General features: G+C 39.0%; 1 protein-coding gene across 1 annotated transcript in view; it reads right to left on the bottom strand.

The window, feature by feature from the left end:
- The window catches only part of TMEM245 (transmembrane protein 245), an 81,134-nt gene extending 60,536 nt beyond the window's left edge, over positions 1-20,598 (bottom strand). The window contains 7 exon segments of the mRNA XM_029958909.1: positions 3,012-3,224; positions 8,015-8,122; positions 9,004-9,105; positions 10,364-10,481; positions 20,045-20,413; positions 20,415-20,523; positions 20,525-20,598. Of these exon segments, the coding sequence (XP_029814769.1) occupies positions 3,012-3,224; positions 8,015-8,122; positions 9,004-9,105; positions 10,364-10,481; positions 20,045-20,413; positions 20,415-20,523; positions 20,525-20,598 (1,093 nt within the window).
- Between the last annotated feature and the right edge of the window lie 2,848 nt (positions 20,599-23,446).

Below are 23,446 nucleotides of genomic sequence, written 5' to 3'. Positions count from 1 at the left end.
TCAGCAGTACACTACCTCATCCTGAAAAATTCACACTGTGCCTCTACCTGGAGATGCGTAAAATAACATACATAGCCTAAAGGGTTAACTTTCACCATCCGCAGGGCATTTATCAAAGTTTCACAATAGCCTATTTTCTCAAGCCACACCTGTGATAGTTTATGTCCTTGTTCCAGGAGAGCCCGTGCATCAATTCGCTGGCATTTGGTTCACTTACCCTCTGGCACCACCATGTGGCAAATATGGGATTTATTCTCTTGAAGAAAGAATAACCCAAAAATTTTTCTACTAAAATCATGTGTCAAACATACCAAAAAGGAGAAAATACAGTGTGAGTGCCAGCACCAAACTTATAGGTTGAAGTTCTGTATGATGAAATGCAACTCATGGTCAATACACAAACTGTTGCTCAGCAAAACTGGGCAAGCTTGCACTTTACAAGGTGAACATCACACCTGAAATGGCATTCTAACTTTCCACTAGTATTTGAACAATATCATCTAAAATAACTGAATGTACATTCATTGCAAAGGTGACGTCAGGAGGTGCTACAGTCAAGCAAATGTCTATAGTCACATTAGGTTAAAAAGAGATAAGAGAGAAAAAGCTAAAGAAGGACTGTTATTAGAATGTTGTGAACAAAATTTAAAAAAGGCTGCTTAATAAGAAATTCCAAACATCTCAGGAAGCAGAAAATTACCTGAAGACAAATGAAAAAAAGGATACAACAGAACAAGCAAGGAAGCAAATGAAAGATCTTAAAAAAAAGCAATACCAGGATTCCCAGGGTCATATCACTGAACAAAATGCTACAAGTGTTCCACAACCTGGTTTACTGCTTAGCTTTTAAATCCATAGCAGTCTTTTCAATTTTTAATTTTATGGTTTAATTACAGTATAATTTTTCCACCCTCTTCACTAAGCAATTTTAAAAGATTACCTCATTCCACCGAAGTACAAATGCATTCAAGGAAAAATGCCAGTGGTACCAAGATGTTTCTAATAATCTAAACACTGCTTCAAGTGAGTCCTCTCTACCAATATAAGGAACTCTGATGAAATTAACACCTTTTTATTTAAGGTTTTGGGGAGGGGTTTTTTTGTTGGTTTTGGTTTTGGGTTTTTTTTTTTTTTTTTACATACTAGAAGCATTCTTCTTAAGGTCTCAGAAGTGCCTAAAGTTATTAGCCTCATTAAACTTGAACAGTTGTAAGGGAGTTTGCTTTATAAGCTTTCCTATTTTCCAAATATTTTTACTATTAACTCTCTTATGATGATTCCAGATTATCGTAATTCACCATCTGACATTTAATGTAATCCACTGTTCCAAATTTGGCTTTGTGCATCATTATATTGCTTATTTGTAATATTTTTATGATGATTCAGTTATATTCAGCTATATGCCAAGAAAAAGCACTTAATGGTTTAGTGTCACTGCTAAGGCAATAAGTCACAAATATTCCCCAAAGTAATTTCTCTTTTGGCATAAGTTTATTGGTTGGGTGGTTACTTTAGATGTAATGACTGGCAGTAGCAGTATTCATTCGTTTCATTTATAGATATGCACTTTAATCTAGATTTGTCTGGCTCAAGTTTAAAACCATCCATTGCCATCTGTCTAATTGCAGAACTGTTCCATTCATTTTTTCCCCCACCCAAGTAGACATTTCTGAACAGTGGTTAAGTTATTCCTCGACTTTTCAATAAACTAAGCCACATAAGCTCTGCTTCTAATAAGTCTAAAATTCATTTTCTAATCCCTTTATCACTTCTGATAGCCATTTCTCACAACACCTAGATGCCAAAACTGGGAAGTTTCTTCTGTAGTAACTACACTGAAATGAAACAAAGGTCAAACCCCTCTCTCCTCTTATCCGGCACTCAGCTATTCATATGCCTAGCCATCACATTACCCTTGAGCTGCTGCTACAGTGCCACAGCCAAAGGTGCAGCTGTTCCTTTCACTGTGCCTCCAGGAGTACACAGCCCCCTGAGCCCATAGGGCTCCATGGCCACGATTTCCAGATGCACAACTAGATGGTTTATACTAGCCTTGTGTATTGTGTGCAAATCTCAAGGTTTTAGTAGCAGAGTGGCCTCTGGGGTGGCCTTCATGAGGAGAGACTACGAGGTATCTTGTGCAAGACGCAGTTCCAGGTGGCTCCACAACAGATTCATCACAGGCCAAAGCTGAGCCCTGCAGTTACAGATGTGTGGTGCTTTGGTGAAAAAGTATTTAAGAAAGGGCACAAAACACCAGACAAGAAGAAGAGGAAGGAACATAGAAAGAACAAGTAACAAGAGAGAAAGAAGGAACAGAGGGATAAACAGAGGCAATAAAAAGGCCAGGGAAGCAGACATGTTCCACAATGAAACAGGCACACCACTCAGGGACCAGAGCCTGTGGAGGACCCATGCTGGAGCAGGTATACATCTTGAAGGGACTGTGGTCTAGGGATAGGAGGCCTGAGCTGGTACCTCCATAAGAAAGGGACTGCAGCTCATGGATAAGCCCACATTAAAAGACAGGAAGAGTGATTGGTTTTGTGAGTATTTGGTCACTTGGCTCGGCCAACCCAACTTGCCCACAGAGCCTAGCAACCTATTTTTGATAGAAATTAAAAGTTAACATGAGCAAAACTTCACTATTGAATAACAGCTTATTCTTTATTCTTTATAGGTGCAAAAATATGAAAGAGAAGACGAGGAAGAAAAACTAACTTCTCTAAACTAGAAGTATTTTTACGACATAAGATATGGCACTCCATTATTTCAAGTAACTACAATAGTCAACAGACAAAGCAATTTTACAGAGTTTTCCACTACATTGTAACAGACAGTGTACATCAATCTTCCTATCTGAAGCTAAAATTCATCTTAACAACTCTTGAAAAAGTTTTAAATTAAAACTCATACAAGCCTACAAGCCTTTCCTTCTATTTTATTAAACACAGCACCTAAGGTTACTGAAGTCATCATTTAACAAATATTTCTAATAATTGGATTATTACCTGCAAAAGGCACTGGCAATAGCTGCACAATCCAAAAATTTAGCCAGATCTGAACAATGACGATGGCCCACACAAGTAAAACAAAGTAAATATCACTTGTTTTCTTTTTTCTAAGAAAAGATCCAATCTCAGGTCTTTGTCTGTTCCCAGAAGAAGATGAAGAGGAGGAGATAGATGGTGCAGCACGTGGAGGCTGATCACCTTCTGTTGCTCCTAAAACAAACACATGCAAACAAAGAAGAGGAAATTATCACATTAATATTCACCACAAAATAGAATAGCTCCCTATTCCTAAATTAACTTTTTTTTTCTGGGGTGAAGGGGGAGGGCAGAGAGCTGTGTTTTGCTGTTTGTTTTGGGGTTGGGTGGTTTTGGTAATTTCTGTAAAAGACAGCCTTGGCACTGATCTGCATTTTGAAAAGTCAGAATAGGGCTGTGTAAGCTCTCCCACATCCCGCAACACCATGCCAAGTAGTGCTGGGAGGAGGAAAGAAGAAAAGTTGCTACAGTTTCTAAGAGGCCTCCTGTCACTGCAGACAAATTAAAGCCAAATATATTTTATCAAAGAACCATGAAAAACATGAAGTATAATTAACTTCTAAAAGAAATCCGAAGTCTGAAAATTAATCTTCGATTTCCCTTTACTTCAAGTACTCAAAAAGGAATCTTAGATTTGCTCAAAGTTCATTTAAACAAAATAAAAATTATAGAGCATACATTGAAGAGAAAGCTTGTACCTTACCAATTTCTTACTATACTACTACTTTTCCTGAACACTTAAAACACAAACATAGCACTCACACTGTGATCATAAATTCCTTGCTTGTGTAACACACATTAGTAACACCAAGCATAAATTAGTGGGTAACAAATGTTGTCATCCTCTCACTCCAAAGTTAGCACACATGAAATTCAATTAGAAAATGTGAACCAATGTGTTAAAGACCCTTATACATGAACAGTAAATAGTAATTTCATGCAAAAATATTATGGTCAAATTAAAATTCTTGTATACAGAACACGGCAATTTATTATTTATTTAACTTTCTTGTTGGCAAGTCTGCCTAGTATGAGTGACACCAAATCCATCTTCAGCCATTCTACGTAGAATCTCTCCCTGAGAACACTAGTGTTAACTTTTGGTGAGTCTCCGTGCTGGTGTCAAAATGCACACATTTCCAACACGCCACTACTTGAGAAAAATTTGGAGCCATAGTGGAGGAACACACACAGAGGAAAACGTGAAAAGTCACTCTATGCTGAAGAATAAAAGGCAATTTATTATGCTGACACATACCACAGCTGATAAACAATGAACGTAACCCTTTCACTGGATTTGTGTCACATCGACACATCTTCTCCCATGAAGAAAAACTGCTGTAAAAACTGTACTACAACACACTGCATGCACATCAGTCAAACAATTTGTGTTCCACACGTGTTTTTAGCTGCAATGTGTCACTAAAGCCATTTCTAGCCTAAAGCATGACAGCCTGAATGTGCAAAAAGACAAGACAGATTTGTCATACGTGTACAGTGGTGGTAAGTGACAAACTCCGCATCCTCACACACTGGATGAACACTCTTCTTTTGCTGCAGAAGTCTGCACTGGTGTTCTACAAGTAAGTGGAACTATTTTTAGAGCTTATAAACACATTCCCCACCACACTAATACAATAATGCAGATCTATTGATTCACCCAACTGATGGACACTGGGATGATGACAAACATCAGCTGGTTGCTGTTTATGTATTTGGCGGAACTTCAGAATGCTGGAATTACAGCATGCAATGTGAAAGAAGGAACTCTGCAAGCAGCTGAACACAGCAGAAGCTTCAGGTGGGGTGGTTCTGGGCAAATCAGGACATGTCTCAAAGGGATGATGGCCAGCCCTACCACACAAACTATACTTTCAAGAAAAAGACACAAGTTAATTTTTCATAAGAGGAGATAAAAAGTTACCTGCAAACAGAAATTTTCCTAAAAAGACAAACTGTTTTTGTCATATGGAAGAGGGTCTATGATTCCCCTGTACTTCTCAGCCTGTTTTTAATGAAGCAGAAGAGTACTAACAGAAACAAATGGATGCATTAAAGGAACACAAATTTGGAAGCAGTGTATCCATAACTATATCTCCTCTATCAATTCAACTTACTGAACACTTCTTACTTTTTTTCTCCAAAATTAATACAGTCAACATAAAAAGTAACATTCCAACAAACAGAAACTCAAATATTTATCAAAGAAAAGAAAGCGTTAAAAGCTAAAACAGAACAATAAGCTGAAGTCTATGCCTAAGATTAAAGTTATTCAACATTTTTTGCCCAAAAAAGTCCTTAGTAGAGTCATCTTCATGAAATAAAAAAAATTCCTTCTTTTGGTAATGAAAAATTTGATACACTTTTTCTTGTAATGAAGAAAATCTTAACTAAATAAGAACAACAGTAATGTTAAGAGCAATAGAAATCAAACAGCCTTATTCTCTTACAGTTTCCCTATTAAGCAAACTGTACACAGAATGCAAAACAAATGGGAAAGAGCTTGGGAGGGAGAACTAAAAAATCTTAGGGGACCTGAAGACATGAACACTTCTTCAGAATGCAGTTCCACAGCACTTTAAGGAGAACTTACTGGCACTGTCAATGACCCAGTATTCTCCCCATGACAAACACACACCTGCATCAGAACTGCCATTCAGATGACTGTATCCTAAGTCAGTTCACAAGGGTGATCCGCCCAGAAAGCCATCAAAATTTTTGCAAATTAAAGAAGTCACATTCTGTGGGCAACATATGCTCTACAAACCAAGGAATGAGTGTCTTTGTCAACACAAATGGGGAAAAAAGACCTATCAGTATAGTGATTCAGAGTAACTTTGGATTCTGTAAAATTTCATTTAGTGTGTTTCATGATATTTTGAGATGAAACCTGAAAAACACCTTTCTATATTCCAACCAATGAAAGTATGGCAGTCTAAACAGTTAATAGATACTCAGTAAAGAATTATAGCAAAATCTGAATGCATGGTAGTTCTTTGAATATAATAACAACAAAAAAAGCAAATTTTCAGGCTGTCCTATTAAGACACATTCTTTTAATTTAGACAATACGTTCTTTGTAATGTCAACTTCTTGCTGTCATAGAATTTTCAATTATTCTCATCCCCAAGAAGAAAAAAACCAACAGCATTAACAGAGAGTTGTCCACATCTTTTCACAATTTCAAGAGAAAAATATTTTTATGTGCATTTTTTTTTAAGAAATCAAAGAAGCAGAGGGCAAAAGGGAGAGTAAGAGTCATGAATACATTTAAGGATTTCAGTATCTGTCATAGCCAAAGCCAACAAGACAACAGAATCTTTCCTAAAAAGTACTGCAGTGGTATCTGCTTCATAAGCTGCAGACTCCTTTGCTGTATATTGTGGAAACTCCTGGAATACCAGGAAGGACCACTTAGACCACCTGCACTGGTATCATTAAACTCCTTGCCTCCAGTACAACATACCAGTATTCGACAACAAAATATGGAAAAACATGAGTGTTCAGAAAAAACTATAAAATCAACACAGTTTATTTCCCCGCACAGTCTTTCAATGAACAAATTTAAGCCACATGGAGAACAGTAAAAACCAAGTATTGATTGTTCTACAATTGATTTAGTATAGTATAAGGAGAACAAAAAAAGTTGTAGGTTCTTAAGCCTGTAGGTAAAACCTTTTGCTGTACAAGAATAATGTTTCATCACCATTCACAAAAGATCCAAACCAAAGATGGCCAAACTTATGCTTAATATATCACAGAATAGAATGTTAATTTCCAACAGACTGTTGCAAAAGTATTTTAACTATTGTTAGGAGTTAACAGGAAACTCCTCATTTGTTCTTTTCCTGCTGTGCAGGAAAACAATAACAGAATTTGCAAGACAAAAAGACCCATCTGGTTAACTCTTTCAAGAAGATTAATCGAAAAAACATTCACTATAAAAGACACTTTTTTAAAACTGCTGTAGTTTTCTTAAAAACAGAACAAAAACTGTCTTAAAGAAGTGAAAAAATTAAAACTGGTAACTTAAAAAAAAAAGCAAAAAAGAACACAACCACTTACATAGCCTGGGGTTTTTTTGTTGTGTGTTGCTTGACCAGATTTCAAAATTCAACTCAAAAAAAACCCCAAAAACTTCATTTCCAAAATTAAAGATGATATTTTGACTATAGTCATGTAAAATGTAGAAACAAAGGTAAGAAAAGAGTAAGTTGTCCAAAGCTGCCCTTCTCACATTTAAAAAATAAGTTTTGGAATTCCACTTTCTCTCAAGTTGAATGATCTGTTTGGTCTACTTGCAGGAAATGGACAAAACTTTTTCCAGAGATCTCAATAATAGCTTAATTTTCTAGTATGGCATTCCATCAAAGACAAACCCAAAAATGATGGTAAGGTTCAAAAGCAGTGATGGACATCTAAACACCTTCTTTGCAACTCTTTCAAGCCAGTTGTGTTATTGCAAGTGAAAGTATAATGTGACTCAAGCTGCAATGTCAAGTAAACTCGCTATAGGAGGGACTTTGATCACGCCATGGTTAAAGTGGGTTTTTTTCTCACTATGATGTACACAAAAATTATTCCAGTCTGTCTGTACCTGGTGGAAAAACCCAGTTATATCATGTAACTGCCAATAAATCAAAAGGCTAGGAAAACAAAAAAAATAATAATAAAGAACAAGAAAAAAAGCACTGTAAAAAAACCCCAAAACCATAATAAATCCTTCTAGCCAGGCCTTCAAAATCTACAGACAGTCACACAAACTATCCTTTGGAAGACAGCTTTTATTTTATCATCTTCTTAACATTTTTAAAAACAGATAAACCTGATTCATAAGGGAAGTTTAAATGTACTATTTTGGACAGAATTAAGCGATAGGGAATATTTTGAAATTTGTTCTTAATTCCCTCCAATTCCATGTCTTTAGAGCAAATTCAAATGTTTCTTACAGAGTATTCAGTCACCTGAGGGTTGGGAGGAATGTTCATTATTAGACTCATCTTCTGTCATTGAAATTGCCATGGCAATTGTTGAAGCAGCAATGGAAATCATCTGACCAGGAAGCTCTGCCCCTGTAAAATATATATGTGTATGTAAATAAAGAAAAGCTTAAGTCTTAAAATGTTTTATTTTCTGTTTGATACCCACTGAAGCTGTCAAGAAACAGAAATTATATGGATAGACACTGTTATTTTTTAGTATGCATTATAAGTACTCAGTATGACCAAACAGGAATGAGTGCCATTAATTTTAGTATTAAACACAATTTTTGGTGCCAAAACTCAAAACCACTTATTTGCTTAGTGTTTTTCTTGCTAATGAACTGCTACCAACCAAATAATTTGTGGTTGCTGGCAGTCTGATCATTCAAAAACTTTTTATACCAGTTAATCAATTTTACTAACCAACTAAAACAGCAAGACAGGAAAAAAGTTTTCTTCACCAGGAACAACTGATGTTTATTTTTTGCAAAACTGACTCACAACAGGCAAAACCTATTCTTCCAAAGTCTTAACACAAACCATTACTTTAAGAAACTGGTATTTCAAAAATGAATTAATGGATATAAGAAACCTCCTGAATGGAGTTGTCTCAGTTTCTCTCATACTCAGTATTATAGGAGCTACTAAACCCGTATTGCTCATTTCTTTCAAAATTATCCTCTGATTTCAAAAATCATGTGCTACGTTTATGCTTGAAACTCAGGCTTAATAATGAGTCACTACTTTACCATAGTAAAGAAATATCAGTCCATTGTAATCATTTTCTGTAAAGAATTAAAGATTCACTTCATCTCTAGAAAACCACTTTGAAAGAAACATACTAAAAATCTCAAAGTAAATTCTTGAAATCCATGTGCTATTGAATTTACAGGGATACGGTCCAGATTCTTTCGCATGACTTTACAGAACTTTTGCCTTCAACAATAAAAGAAACAGTGACTTGTCCTTACCAGAAGACTCCTTTCCATTCTGCTGTTCATGCAACATGCCTACAGTCATCAGAACAACTATAACCAGAAATACAGGAATTCTCCAGGAACCTGCCACAGAAGCTGAAAGACACAGTGTTGGGATTTTTTTTTTTACAAGAAAAATGACACCATTAATAAACTCTACATTCAGCAAAACCTGGAAAGGCACCACATCAACCAAGAACAACCTAGGCAAAGACTAAGAAGTGTCTTAAAACAAAAAAGTTTTCCATATGCAAGAAAAGGAAGAATAGAAAACACAGGTGAACAAGTTTCTCAATGAATAAACCAAGTTGTTACTGTTCCTAACTTAAGTGAATTTAAACTACGCTGATACAGAAAACAACTTTAAAAACAACTTGCAAAATCACATGAAAATACACACAAAATGAAAATATTTTAGATATGAGGCAGATCAAGTTCCCCCCTAAAATGTGTATTCGTGTTAGATCTCCACAGAGTGGGATAGAGCAGGGCCTTCTTAGGCTTTGGCTATTCAGCCCGTACTTCCAACAAACACAAGACCATCAAAATTTAAGCAAATGCAAAGAAACTGTGTGTAGCTTAAAACCTCAGGAAAGCATCCCCACACGGTCAGAACAACCCAAGAAACCTGCTGCTAAACCAAAGCAAATCACAGTACGCTGTGAAACCTTCTATCATGGTAGTCTTCTATTATTTGCATGATATTTCCACCATAAACTCTGCTATGAGAATATAAGCTGATAATCTCTTATATTTAATGTGCAACGTAAATCTAAAATATTACTATAACCTTATATTTGCATTAACAAATTATATAGATTACTGGTAAATGTATTTTATATTGCTGATATCATCTTGACAAGCTTGTTGACTACCGATAGAATTTTATTTTTTTTTGCTTCTACTACTACTATTAAATGCATTTTACAGCTTCAGCCTTGGTTAATAGCAGGCTGTCAACACAATAATAATAATAATACCATCACAAGTGAAAGTCTAAAGCCACCCACACGTGACTTTAGCCTTTCCTCAATGTCAAGGAGTAAGTATCTGGTCCATCTACCAAATAAGGGAAAACCATGAGAAGTACAAGAAGTTTTTCTCATGGAAAACCATGAGAAGTACAAACTAGGTAGGAGGAGCAGAAGACATATGTTGCTCAGCATCTTGATACCTTCCCATTCCCTACTCCAATGTTCCTTTCTGGACACATGCAGCCAGAATTACTGAGCAGAGAAAACAGTGTGCACTTCAGCCAAGACTCCATTATACAGATTCACCAGGAAAGCAGAGGAGGAGCTTTGTTGACAGAACCCCCACGAATGCATCAAAATAATGACTTCTAGTTACTCACCTAAGTGAAAGAGCAGCATAATCCAAACAGGAACAGAGACTGCTTTTAAGTAACGTTCAGTGCTTATATTCCACTTGAATGAAACCATCAGAAGGTAACCAACTACCAGTGTCCATATCTGTAAGAAAAAGATACACATAGGTATGTATACACAGATGAAAACAGAGCTCTGTTGTACTCATGCATGTGTGTACACACATGTACACCCCTCATAACTGCCATACAGAGAGAACTGAACTCAGCTTCTCAGTCTTTAAGAAGCCCACATTTAAATTAATTACAAGAGTTTTTTTCTCCATGCAGGAGAAATATAAACTCAGTGTAAAGCGTAAGGGCAGGCTAATACGGTTCTAACATGGGGGGTATAGATGCTTTGCTGGGCACAAACCCCAAAGGAAGGTGATCAAGCAACTACTCTGGAACTATTATCAAAAGGTGGGAATCTAAATGAAACAGGGTCATCAGTGGCACCCACAGGGCCACGAGAAGACGGAGCACAGCACCTCTCGTTTCAGCAGAGAGCAGTTTGCCAGCTCCTGTGCTCCCATCCAAAGAGACAAAAGGGGCTTTAAGGCAAAGAAGCCATTAGGAAGCAAGGGAAAAACTGCTGTTCCTCAGCAGTGCTGGTACACAAATCAGAGATGCCTTTAAATGACTTACAGCATGTAAATTTATCATATATTTAACTAAAAAAACCAAGGAGACAAGAAGGCATCAGCAGCAGCATATCAAGAAACAGAAGCGGTCATTTTGGGTTTGCTGCTTCTAACTGCCTTCGACAACTTTGCTTATCAGATAAGTCACAATACAGAATTTTAATTATGAATCCTGAGATGAAGAATTTGAGCTTGAAAATGCTGAAAAAAAGGAAGCAGTGGCAACAGGAAGTGAAAAGCTGCTACTCAGGAGAAGGTATGAAATAAAAGAAGTACAAAAACCTGTAAAAATAAAGACTCGGTGTTGCATTCTTAAAATTAATAAAGACATTTCTGGCTCAAATTCAACAAACATTCCCTATCCATAACCAGTTAAGCCCACCTTCAAATTTACACTTATAAGTCCATAAATCCCAATGCATTTTTAAGAGAATTTCTATTAACAGCATTTGCTGAATCAGACATCACTGTAAGAAGTAAGAATGCACAGGCAGAGATACAGAACAAGTAATAAGGCAGAACACAAAAAGAGTTTTCACCTCTTTACCTTGCACTATCTGCCTCATGCTGAAGATGCAAGAGTCCCTGTGAAAAGCAGATTTGTACAACTACTTCCATTTATTTAACTGGTGTAGAGGAAATCTTAAGTGTACTGAATCAAACAGACAAGCAGTCATGGTCTCTGGTAACTTCAGAGGGAATGATCACACAGGTAAAGTAATTTAAAACCGCTTAAGATATGTGAACAAAGGTATACCCTTTCCATACCAATTTTTTTAAGCAAAGCAGATCGCTAACTTTTTTCACTGCTATCTAGCTCTAGCTTTTCATCAACACAGCTCCAAATAGCTTATGGTCAAGTGTGGACTCAAGACAAATGTTTCAAACTAATATAACCCATGGACATTAAGACTAAAGTCATAAACAAACAAAAATTTTTATTGGAAATGCACAGCAGCACTCCTTTAACAGCACAGGTTTGTAACGAATTCACTCACAAGGCATTTGCAGCACAGCTGTAATTGCAAGAGGTAACTCATCACGAAGATGCTATCCTACTTGCTAACATCAGGTACATAGCACCTTTGTATGATAAATCTTTCAGCATCAAGTAGATTTTTCTCTTCAGTTTTTAAATTTAATGACAAATTACAAATGGGAGACTCAGTATGTTCAGTAATTTAAACTGTCTGAATAAAACCAAGCCAAAAGTAGGAGGCTAAGAGGGAGTAAGACTGTTTAACAGCCAACAAAGCCAAACACATTGCACTTTTAGCCATGCATGTAGCTGAACATCACAGGGTTTAGGTATTCAATAATCTTTTGTGTTGTAAGTTAAAATAATTGACCAGTTCTCATTTCTAAAAGCTTAGCAAATGACCCAAGTAAAAGTATTTATTTCTACTGAATAGAGAGTAATAGCTTACTTTAAAATAAACAAGTCGCCTTGTTCCAGAGATCAAACAATAATAACCCTGAAGCAGTGTAAAAAAGCCTATGTAGTCAACTGACTGGTGACAGAAGTTTAATTTCAGTGACACTCTTTATTGGTTGATGTGATGGCCAAGCACTTTCCTACACTTCAAGAATCACTGCACAGGAACTAGGGTAGCCTGCTTCCAACAATTTGTAGTTGAAAGCAACTGACAAAGCAAATTAACCTAAATTGACACGGACTAGGATTTCATCCCATACTGACTTGGCAATAGCATACTTTTTTTTTTTCTTAACTCTTTAAAGGCATATTACATAACCTTTCCCACTTTTTCAGGATGGTCTCCAAAGGTTTTGGCTTCAAGAGCATGAGAATATAAATAGCCTCTTTACTATTATATGTCCTTCTCAAGAACTGACATAATTGAAACAAAAAATAGAAGATATTGACTACTTTCATTAAAATTAAGCTACTTCTATTATTGTAATGAAACTGGAATTGATAAAATTCTATGCTAGACCAAAATGTCTATCAATTTGATTTAAAAGAGTATAGAGCTAACCAGGTAACTAATTCATACATTTCAGACTTCGCAGAATGCATTAGCTACCATAAACTATTGATTTATCAAGCTGTAGTCAGTTCGCAGATGCCTGTTTCACCATGTACTCTGAGATTTTAAATCACTACTCAGTCACAATTGCTATTAAAAAATGTTATCTTAATTGTGTGAACAGACAGTAAAGACCTCATTTTTCACATCTCCTTTGTATTTTGTAGCATCCCTCACATATTGAAAAAAATGTTTTGCTTTTGAAGTAAAACCGCCTGCTTCCCTGAACAAATAGACGTAAGACTGCAGTTCTTGGATTTTGGCATCTACTTCTGTGTTAAAGTGGTAAATTTAAGAGGCCAGAGTTAAAGATGCCTTAGACAAGTCTGAACGACTTCAGTTCTCTTTAAATTGCCAACTGGAGGCAAAATTACACCATAGAAAGATTAAGCTTTTATGTTAAACACAATCATTTGCTTCAGTGATTTTTCTTTTAAATTTTAGTTTTGAAAAGTCTAAGATTCATCAGAATGACCATATCACCAACGTTACTGAAAGTCTGTTTCCCGTTACTGTTCAAGTTGACAGATTTGAAAATCTGAGTCACTCGTTTGGCCTCGGCATCAGTTTTCAAGAACAAACTCAAACTCAACTTTTGACAACATTTATATTGATTTATATTGGAGAGTAAAATCCTTTATCTACACGGTTCCCTCCCCTTCTTTCCTATCAACAAGTTAATCTCAAAGAGGGAGGTTTAACAGATGAGCTCATTTAATAGCTCACTGCTACTGAAAGCGGCAGTTCATTCTCTCTTACTGCCAGCTGGGCGGTCCCACCTCTTCTGCACAACAGGTTTAACATTCATCCAGCCAGCTCAAGCTCCCTAAGCTCATAAAAAAAACTATCTGTAATTCAGTTATAGCAAAACAGGCTCACAGAAATATGACAGGGCAACTGAAGCATATGTCAGAAGTGGGATAAGCAAGAACAGCTCTTCACTGGTAGCAAAGCTGTTGGAATGATTTAGTCTTTCTTGGAATGTTGCCCCAACAACGTAACATATGGCAGCAAACACATTTCCTACCTGCTTCATGTGCCTTCTCAGGCAAATGGTGTGATTCTTGGGGTGGTCCTATGCAGTGCCTGGAGTTGTACTTCAATGATCCTTGTGGGCCCCCTCCAACTCAGGATATTCTATGATTCTATGAACCACCTCACAGTAAACACAACAGTGAAGACTGAGAAGATTGACTAACAGCTACTTCTTTTGATATATGCCCTGCCAACTTTCCAAAATTTTTCAGTTTTTAACAAGTCAGGACCTACTAAATGAGGTGTTTCAACTCTCGTTTTCTAATTGTCTGCAGTCTCCCTTGGCCATTCTGAAGTGGTATTTTTTTCCAGGCAGCTCTTTTCAACTTGAAAATCATACAGCAAGGTTTTTAGGGTTTGGTTTATGTTTTGGTTTGTTGTTTGTTTTTTAATTGAGATTTAAATTTAAAACTGCTTGATGAAACTACAGATCTAATTAAATTGCTTTCTATTTTCCAGTTTGTTTCAGCATTTTGAACCAAGAAAAAGGCCCTAACTACCTCATCACTTCCCTTTAGCATTTTAAAATAAAATTTTCATTTGAAAAGAGAGATTTTCATTGTTTTTTCTTAAAATAGAAAATCCTTATAAACACATTGACTACACATTAACACAGCGCTTTCTCAAACTTTTAGAACTGTGCTGTAGCGCAAAGCTGGTTCAAAGAAGTGATTTTATGATAGAAGTTCATCATTTCTGTATCTTCCTCCTCAGCAGTGATGAAGGCTGGCAAAGGAAAACAAACCTACCACAGAAGCTGAGCAGAATACTGTTGGACTTGAAAAATGCAGTGACACACAGCATTAAACCAAACTGTGTTTGCCTTCAAAAAAATCAGTGTTTTCTTCAGTTTTCTGTTCATTTGAGAATGGTTTTATAAACAATATAAAAGATAATAAGGAGGGGGGTGATGAATTATGAAAATGTCATTTTGACTCCAATTTTCAGAACGAAAATTAATTTTAGGTGGCTATACTGCATATTCCTTAGTACACAAGAGGAAATATCCCACAGTGTGTAGAGTCTGGCAGAGTAAGAATGTGTAACTGTCCTTCATTCAGCATGGAGAAAGCCTTTGTCAAACAGATCAAACATGTGAGATGTTTGATCATCATCATTTTTGTTCACCTCAGAGCAAAGTCAACCACCTCTTCCCTTCACTAAGGAAGCCATCATTTACCTAAAGCAGGTTCTAAGTGAACACAAGTAAGTTATTCCTTGCCCCAGGTCCAAAGGACTAGAATAGTGCACCCATTCTGTTTGTTCTAAAAGCCCCAACTTTGACATATACCATGTCAATATGTTTGGCATTAAAACACACAGACTACTAAACCACATGAAACAGAAACATAGTGTTGACTGAGATCACCCTCTTTTGAAGGGACAAAAGTATGAACCCATAACTGAAACCTGGGGGGGCGGGGGCAAACTGACCATCAAAATCTACACCGGCACACATGGGTTAAAAGTATTTTCAATGTGTCCTGCAACGCTTCCTACACTGTGAGTTTAAGAAAGAAAATATTAAATATAAGATATCCAGAAGATTGCAGCTATGGATGTCAAAAATATTTCTCCCTTAGCTCACTTCTCCTGTCTTAATACAAAAGTTACTTATGAGAAACTCACAATTAAAACACTATTTAGAAATGAAGCTTACCAAGATTCACTTGCAAAAAGAGGTTTTACGAAGTACATCAAATTCTTTCCCTGCAGACAGAGTACCACTCTCTAACAACCTTTATGGTGACACTTTTGCAAGAGATGGTTCCTCAACATACACAACTTCTTCACTTTCTTGTTTTACTATAGAGTATAGTTAAAATTTTGCTGGACAGTTCCAAAATGATCATTTCTTTCAGAGGTGGTAGAAAAAGAAACATCATTGTATTCAAATACATATAAATACCAATAAATAACTAATATTATGCAGCATGTATCATTAGGCTTTAGGCTAGTGTCAGATTAGAGTTTGGGGCTACAGCTCATGCATATAAATCAAAACAAGCTCCTAAGCCTCTTCAAGAAAGGTACTTCACTGCATGCTCCTCCAAAACTGAGGGTGGGTGTGGAAGGGAAAAACAACAGTAGAAAATGAAACATTATCAATATCTCAGACTTTCCCTGCCGCTCCTCATCATGTTTTAAGTAGGTCACATGTGGTCTCTACACAGTTTATCTCTACCAGGTTGTGAAAATGAGCCAAAATCTGTGTTTTTGGTAAGATGTGTTTACAGTCAGCACCTGCATATATGATTTATAAGCCAAGATACCATAATAATAAAGGATTATAAACAGTGGAAAGAATACTTAAGAACTTTTTCAGGTGTTGTTTGGGGTTTTTTTATGCTGGGTTTTTTTTAGAAACCTGCAAGCCTGCTTTAAGAAGAAAGAGAAGGGAAAAAAAAGCTACCCAAAAAACTCAAAAAATAGAAATTGTATGCACATCAAAAATCAGAACTGTGTTTTTCCCATTTGTAGCTATTCCCACATTATGGTCAAACTATGGTCAAACCCTTTCTTTTGCTAGAAGAAAAACTGCCACATTAGGCGAACTTGACAAAACACAGATGCTTTTCTGCCTCCACAGTAAAACTGTGGAAGCCAAACATCTCAGAGCATGTGACTCAAAGCATTTGCCAGGAAGTACGTTTGAAACTATCAGTGTGGAAGGGCTACTTAGGGACTGCTGACATCTAGTGCCAACACAAACCGAGGTTTCCCCGATGGATGTCTTTGATAGATTCCTTCACGAGGAACAGTCCGTCCATCGGCCAAAAGAGACAACACATACTTCGACAATATTCCAGTGTGGAAATACCATGGGAAATGGTGTTACAAGATTTGCCCAGCACTGCAGTAAGGATAAGATTGTTTAAGTCCTCTAACTGCATGTAAACCCTAGAACAACACGAGCTGTAGCTAGTACAATCAGAGATATAAAAATACACTGACACACACATAGGAGTACACAGTTCTGACTCTGACCAATAACTTGTGACAAACCAAGGAAGAAAGGCTGGCCAGCAGAAAAAGATTTTGACAGCCCTGTAATCAAGTTCACTACAGAGAATTCTGCCCATTATGATTATATCAAATTTAATTTACTGAGATGAACTTCAGAGGCCACACAGAGCAGCTGTATAATTCTTTACATCTGCTTGGATCTACTAACTATCCATTTTCCAAACAAATATGAGTATGTGAGCTCTTCTAAAAACAAAACAAAAAATACAACTAATAGCTGTCATTTGCTAAGTGTAAAATGTAAGCCTAAAGGAGTTTAAACGCTTGCCACAAAGCAGAAGAATCTCCCATACCTTAGATACAGTGCTGGACATAGGCACACTTCCTACAAAACTAGGGCAACAAGGCCATCCCAGGTTAGTCTTCAGATGGTATGCTACCTGTAAGGGTAACCACACTGAAACTGCTGCAGCATAAAAGCATGTAGGGGTATATTCAGTCCACTCTAGGACAAACTCCTCTCCTTTCCAAGAAAGAAAAGAAAGAGTAAAACATTCCCATTTCCTGTTATATGTAACTGAAGTTCATGTAGGGCCCTCTACATAAGGCTCCTGCAAACAACCCATAGAGAAGGCTAGAGTCAGAGCAAGGAAATCATCTGGAATTTTTAACCAGCCTCTAAATTTAAGGCCCAGCAGAATACTACATTTCTTGAGCAAGCTTCTTCAAAGATGATGGAGGAACTGTAAAGCACAAAGGGAAAGAAAAGGAGACCATGAGAGTGACATGCTTGTAAACTAGCTTAAGATCTTGTTCTTCAAATGCAGTGTTTTGCAATCACCTATCAAACAATCTATTCATGGAGGTACCTAAGATTGCAAATTCCTAAACTGCAGGTGAGACTTAAGAACCACAGACAGGAAAGTAGTCACTTCCAAATCTTTCACTCGTCAACACTATGAATGGCTTTTCCAGATTTGAGGACAACAGGACAAGAAAGCTCTTTAACATACTGGTGCCAAGATACAGTTTACCATGTCATTATCACATGCAATTGCTGCATTTGAAGAACAGGGGTTTTTTTTCCTGGAACTTCAGAGGAAAATTTCTGTCTCTGTATCATGGCCTAGTAGATAACATAAAAATACTTTTCATAAGAGAACACCAGAGTAGTATTCCAAAAACGCATAATTCTCATGATAGGCATCCACTCACTTCCCTAGTACAACAGAGGGAACCAGAAAGGAACAAGACAATCATGCATACAGAAGGAACCGTGGAGGATTCAGATCCCAGAGAACAGTACAATGGAGCAACCAACTCATAATATTTGAAATTCCTATGCAGCTAACAAGCAGAACATATGCATGTAAATAGCATCCTGCAATATAATGTGGCAAATAAATGGCTTTAAAATGCTTAACTGAAGTTAAAGTTGATAGTATTAACTGATCCAGTTCAGGGCTTCTCAGCAGAATGGATAAAATTAAGTTATCCTGCTACAGCTCTGAGATAATGCAAATCAAGTAACCACAAAATTAAAAAAAAATCGAATAGGAATACACTGTAAAGTGTATAGATGATGCTAGGCTGAGTTGAGGTTATTTACAAAGAAAAGCCCACATAGGCAGCTTCCTTAGAAAGCTACTGCAACTGGTTTGCTTAGGGAAGTCTATGGCCAGTTACCTGGACACAAACACAAAATTTTCCGAAGGAACTCAAGCCGGAAGAGTTCTGGGAGCTTACTGTCTTTGGCCTGGTTAAAATCTTACAGTAGTTCAATGAACACAAGCATTAAATCAGAAACACCAGTGCAAAACCAAAGCATCAGAGACTGTGAAACAAAGTTGCACTGAGCATGCACAGTGCATTACAATCATAGTTATGAGGTTAAATCAGTGCAGCTTCCTCTAGTGCCCTGATATTTACTCAGTGTAAGCATGGCTTAATTAACAAAGTTTTAATAAAAGCCTGGACTTAGTCAGGTCAGTTAGTGTAGCAATATCACCGATTTGTTAAAAATCTTAAACTTATCAAGTAAATTGTGAGGCAACAAATCAGTTTCCCATCAGTACCAAGCCACGCTTAGATTCTGCCACTACTCAACTGAAGATAAACACAGTTGTATCTTGCCTCTTTATAAAGAGAGAATGTGTCTCTACCTACTCAGTCTCAATTATACTTCTGAGGACAAAACAGACCATAAACACACATCCCGACATCTTCCAGCATATGACAACACTTCAAAACAGAAAGCCAAGAAGATCTCTTCCTCCAGTGTCTACCTTCAAGAGACAAAGCACATTCTTCAGTCTGTTCTATTCACACTAGAAATAGTTCAAAATATCCTCTGTCAGTACATTCAGAAAAACTATTACCCAAGGGGGTGGGGGTATTTTGTTGCTTTAAAAAATAGAGCAGCTTTTAAAGTCTTTGATACCAAGCAATCTGAGCATGCAATTGGACATCAGTATTTAAGAAGAGTTCATCTTACTGATCTTCAATGCTTTCACATATCCATTTGCTTCTGATATGTAGTATTTTTTGCATTTTCAATTATAACTAGCAAAGTGTAAATGAGTTCTGCCAGAAGTTTTAACTAGCCTACTTACCGAACAGAACAGGGAAAAGTAGTCTCCCAGACTTTGTTACCGTCAGTAACATTTGACAGTTAAACAGCTTTACTTTTTAACGTTCAAATTGCGCTTGCACCGTTTGGTATTTTAAGAACAAAAAAAACCCCCAAACAACCCAGTACACTGAGAGACAAGCCTTAAGGTGCTTTCCCCGCCGCCAGGTCACTTGTGGAGCTGAGCTGAGCTGAGCTGCCATTTCACAAAACTTTAATATACACCTTAGAGCTCAACAAGCCTCGATGTTTGCCCAAGAACTGGGCTGAGTCACTTTCGACTTAACAGCATCTCCAAACTGGGGCACGACTAAACCACGGGTGCGGAACGCCGACACTCACTCACCCACTGGCTGCTGAAGTAGTCGAGCCCCTGGCAGATGAGGCGGGCGGCCTGTGCCAGCAGCACCTGCACACCCAGGGAGCTGCCCAGGCAGTACAGCCCGTAGAGCAGCGGCCCGCGGCGCCCAGGAGCAGCAGGAGCCGCCGCCCGCCGCAGCACCTGCTCGCCCAGCGCCTCAACGCCGTAGTTGGCGAAGCAGATGGGCAGGAGGAGGGCGGCCAGCAGCACGGGGGTGCGGGAGCGGTGCAGGCGGCCGAGCCAGCGCCGCCCCAGCGCGGTCAGCGAGGTCTTGAAAGGGTGCAGGAAGGTGCCGCAGAGCACGGCCCAGAGCAGCGGCCGCAGGAACGCCTCCAGGATGAAGTACACCAGGACGGGCGGCGCCGCAGCACAGCCCCGCGAACAGCAGCGCCCCAGTGTTGTAGAAGGCCTGTTTGATCGGCTTCTCCAGCCGCGGCAGCGACATCCCGCCGCCCCGCCCGGGCCGCCAGCGACAGCCGCGGCATGGCCGCACCCGCGCCCTCCGTGCCGGGGGACCCGTCCGACCGCCGCTCCTGCATCGGCGAGGCCGGAAGGGGCCGCGCCGGGACCCGCGTCGGGGACTCGCGGCCGGAGCCGCGGCCGGAGCCGGCGGGGGCTGTGCTGTGTTTGTCAGCCATGGCACAGCGCGGGTACGGGCACCGCCGCCGCTCCGGCCCCGCTGCCAGCGGGCGACGCGCAGCTGCTGCCGCGGCGGCGGGCGAGGGCTTGGAGCGGGCCGGTGCCGGGGCTGGGGGCGGAAGAGACGGCGCGCCTGAGGCGCCGCCCGCCGAGCGGCTCCGGGCACGGCGCGGCGTGCACCCACCGGTGGGAAAGGGGCGGTGCCGGCCGGGAAGGGTGCTGGGAAACGTAGTTCCGCTGCGGGAGAGCTGCCGGCCGCGCTCACTTCCCTCGGCGGTAGGACATGAGGGGCTGTCCCGGGGGCCCTTGTCCCGCCGAGCGCGGGCCGGGGCTTCCCAGCGCCTTCCTGACGTTTGCTGAAGAAGGCGGCCAAGGGCGGGAGCGTGGAATTGCCCAGCAGCTTGCTGCATATCCTCATCCCCTCCCAGAAGTGCAGCCCTGTCGCTGCTGCTTCTTTAAACACTTTCCTATCCCTACTGCTGCTCTAGTCTCGGGGAGCAGAAAATTTGGAGCTTTGGAGTGTCATTCAGAGATTTGGAGTGTCAGTTGGAGAGCAAGAGCGGTTAGACTATCTGGAGAATTCTGTCTTGTCTGAACATGTTCTGGCACCAAATCATTTAACAAGGAAGCATCTGTGCTTTCACTGGGAATCAGGCCCACTGAAAAGGTAGTTGTTCTGTCTGTTTTTTTAGATCTGACATTTGTGATATTTGGCTGCATCAAGTGCTATTTGCAAATAATCTAGTGAGGAACTAATTTCCTGCAGCTGGCATACACCAGATCTCTGAGTCCAGGCATAATAGCGACAGCTAACATTTTACAGGTGGTCTAAATGCCTCTCTAATAAATACACTTGGTCTGAGCAACTTTTGCGTGGGTTGAAATCTGTGATACTTGAACTAGCTCAGTGCTGGCACTGTGCTACTCAAACAGTTTTTCCTTTACAGCTTAACACAACCCTTCAGCAGGTACTAAAGCTATTGTTAATGCTGCCATAAAACCCTCAGAGGGATCTTCCTCTTTCTTTTAAATGAGAGGCAGTGTCTACGGCATAGTACTAAGGTCACGTACCTCTGAACATGTAAAAAGTCCACACAGGAATTTGTTTTTTTTTTTTTCATTTTTATACTTTTGGGGATTTACATGTATGTTTAACCTTATGTAACTTAATGTTAGATCAGAGTCCGCCAGGACTTTGATGAAGCATTTCTTGCACAAATGGATATGTTCAAAAGCTAACATTACCCTGAACACAACTGTCTTTAACTTAGAAAGTGGGAATACATCTATTCCTACCCAAGCTTTTTAATGCAGAGCAATACAAAGACAACAGGAAAGGTAGAGGTTTTTCCACACGCTTCTTGTAACTCTGTTGCATCCAGAAGCCCTAGGTGGAACTAGGTCCAGCTGGTCTCCCGGAGCTTTCACACTGCAGTCCTGGCTTGTCGGTGCTGCAAATCCTTTCCTGCCAGTTACACAGAAGTTCATGCTTGTAAAGGTTCCTCTTAGCTCCTGCAGCTACTTGTTTTCCTTTGCTGAACAGATCACAAGTAGATTCAACAAAGTGCTTTAATTTTATGTATTTATAAACCTAGAGGCACTTTGTTTGATCCTGATGGTGATGAGGCATTACAAGCAGTTGTCCGTATGAGAAGCTTTTATTGAACCTTAAACTGATATCATCACTCTCTGCTCTTTGATCAGATAGATCTGCCTCCTGGCAGGGTGCTGAAATAGATATCAAGCACACATCACTACCTGAACGTTTTCTCTCTAGTTCAGAAGCATGCCAAACTCTAATGGCTCATTACAATACATTTTATTGCATTAAAGTTCAATTAGCAACTGTCAATTAAGATTTATGCAGGGGATAGCAGAGAGTTGAAATCCTTCTGTTAGCTAAAGAGATGCCATCAAACCAAATCTTCATAGGCACATCCTTATTCCTTTGATTTTTCTTAACAGACTTGGGTAGCCATGTTCTTCAGGAAGAAAAATTAATGTCACCTCTTTGACTTGACTGAAGCTATAAATATTGATTTACATAAGCCGTGGATTTGGTCCCTACTGTATAAAACCTTTCTCTTCCAATTATAATGTTTCACTATCCTTTATAAACAACTAAACCTATCGTAAAGGAAAAAAACAAAACAAAACAAACCCCCAAACAATAATGCAATAAAATAAAGATTTCTAATTCATGTATTACCACCACATGAATACTTAAGAACAGGGACATGACCATAAACATCAGAAAAAAATCTCTGAAGTGACAGCTGAGGGAGGATGCGTGATCTTCAATCTTCACAAGACACACCCCAGCCTCTAAAACTTAATTTCACAACAGATTTCAAACAGCAACTGCAGCCTTAACAGCTGGGTTTTGTCTAAGATTTGAAACAGTAAGAGATTTTAGATTAGATGCCCATTTAGGTATAAATTGCACTGATACATTGTGGTTTAGGCATTTTTATGGTCGTAGATAAGTAGCACACCTCAGGCTCCTATACTACCAGAAATTCTCCAACAGTCTCTTCAGTTGTATTTTTGCTATTAGTGATTCTTCAGAGGTGAAGAGGGCAGCAAAGGAATGCTTTTGCGCCAGTGCAGAAAAGATGTATGCACCTTAAAGTACACATGTGGTAAGTATTGACAGTCTTTGGCGCTCTCCTATGTGGAGGGAAGTATAAAATGAGGTATTAGTAAGAGATAAACTCGTAACTTCTGTCTGCTTCTGCACTAGCAGCC

Source organism: Manacus vitellinus, unplaced genomic scaffold, assembly GCF_001715985.3.
Source record: "Manacus vitellinus isolate BGI_N305 unplaced genomic scaffold, ASM171598v3 scaffold_17_pilon, whole genome shotgun sequence".
Lineage (NCBI taxonomy): Eukaryota > Metazoa > Chordata > Aves > Passeriformes > Pipridae > Manacus > Manacus vitellinus.
Note: the sequence above shows the minus strand (reverse complement) of the source record. Positions and strands in the feature narration are given on the sequence as shown.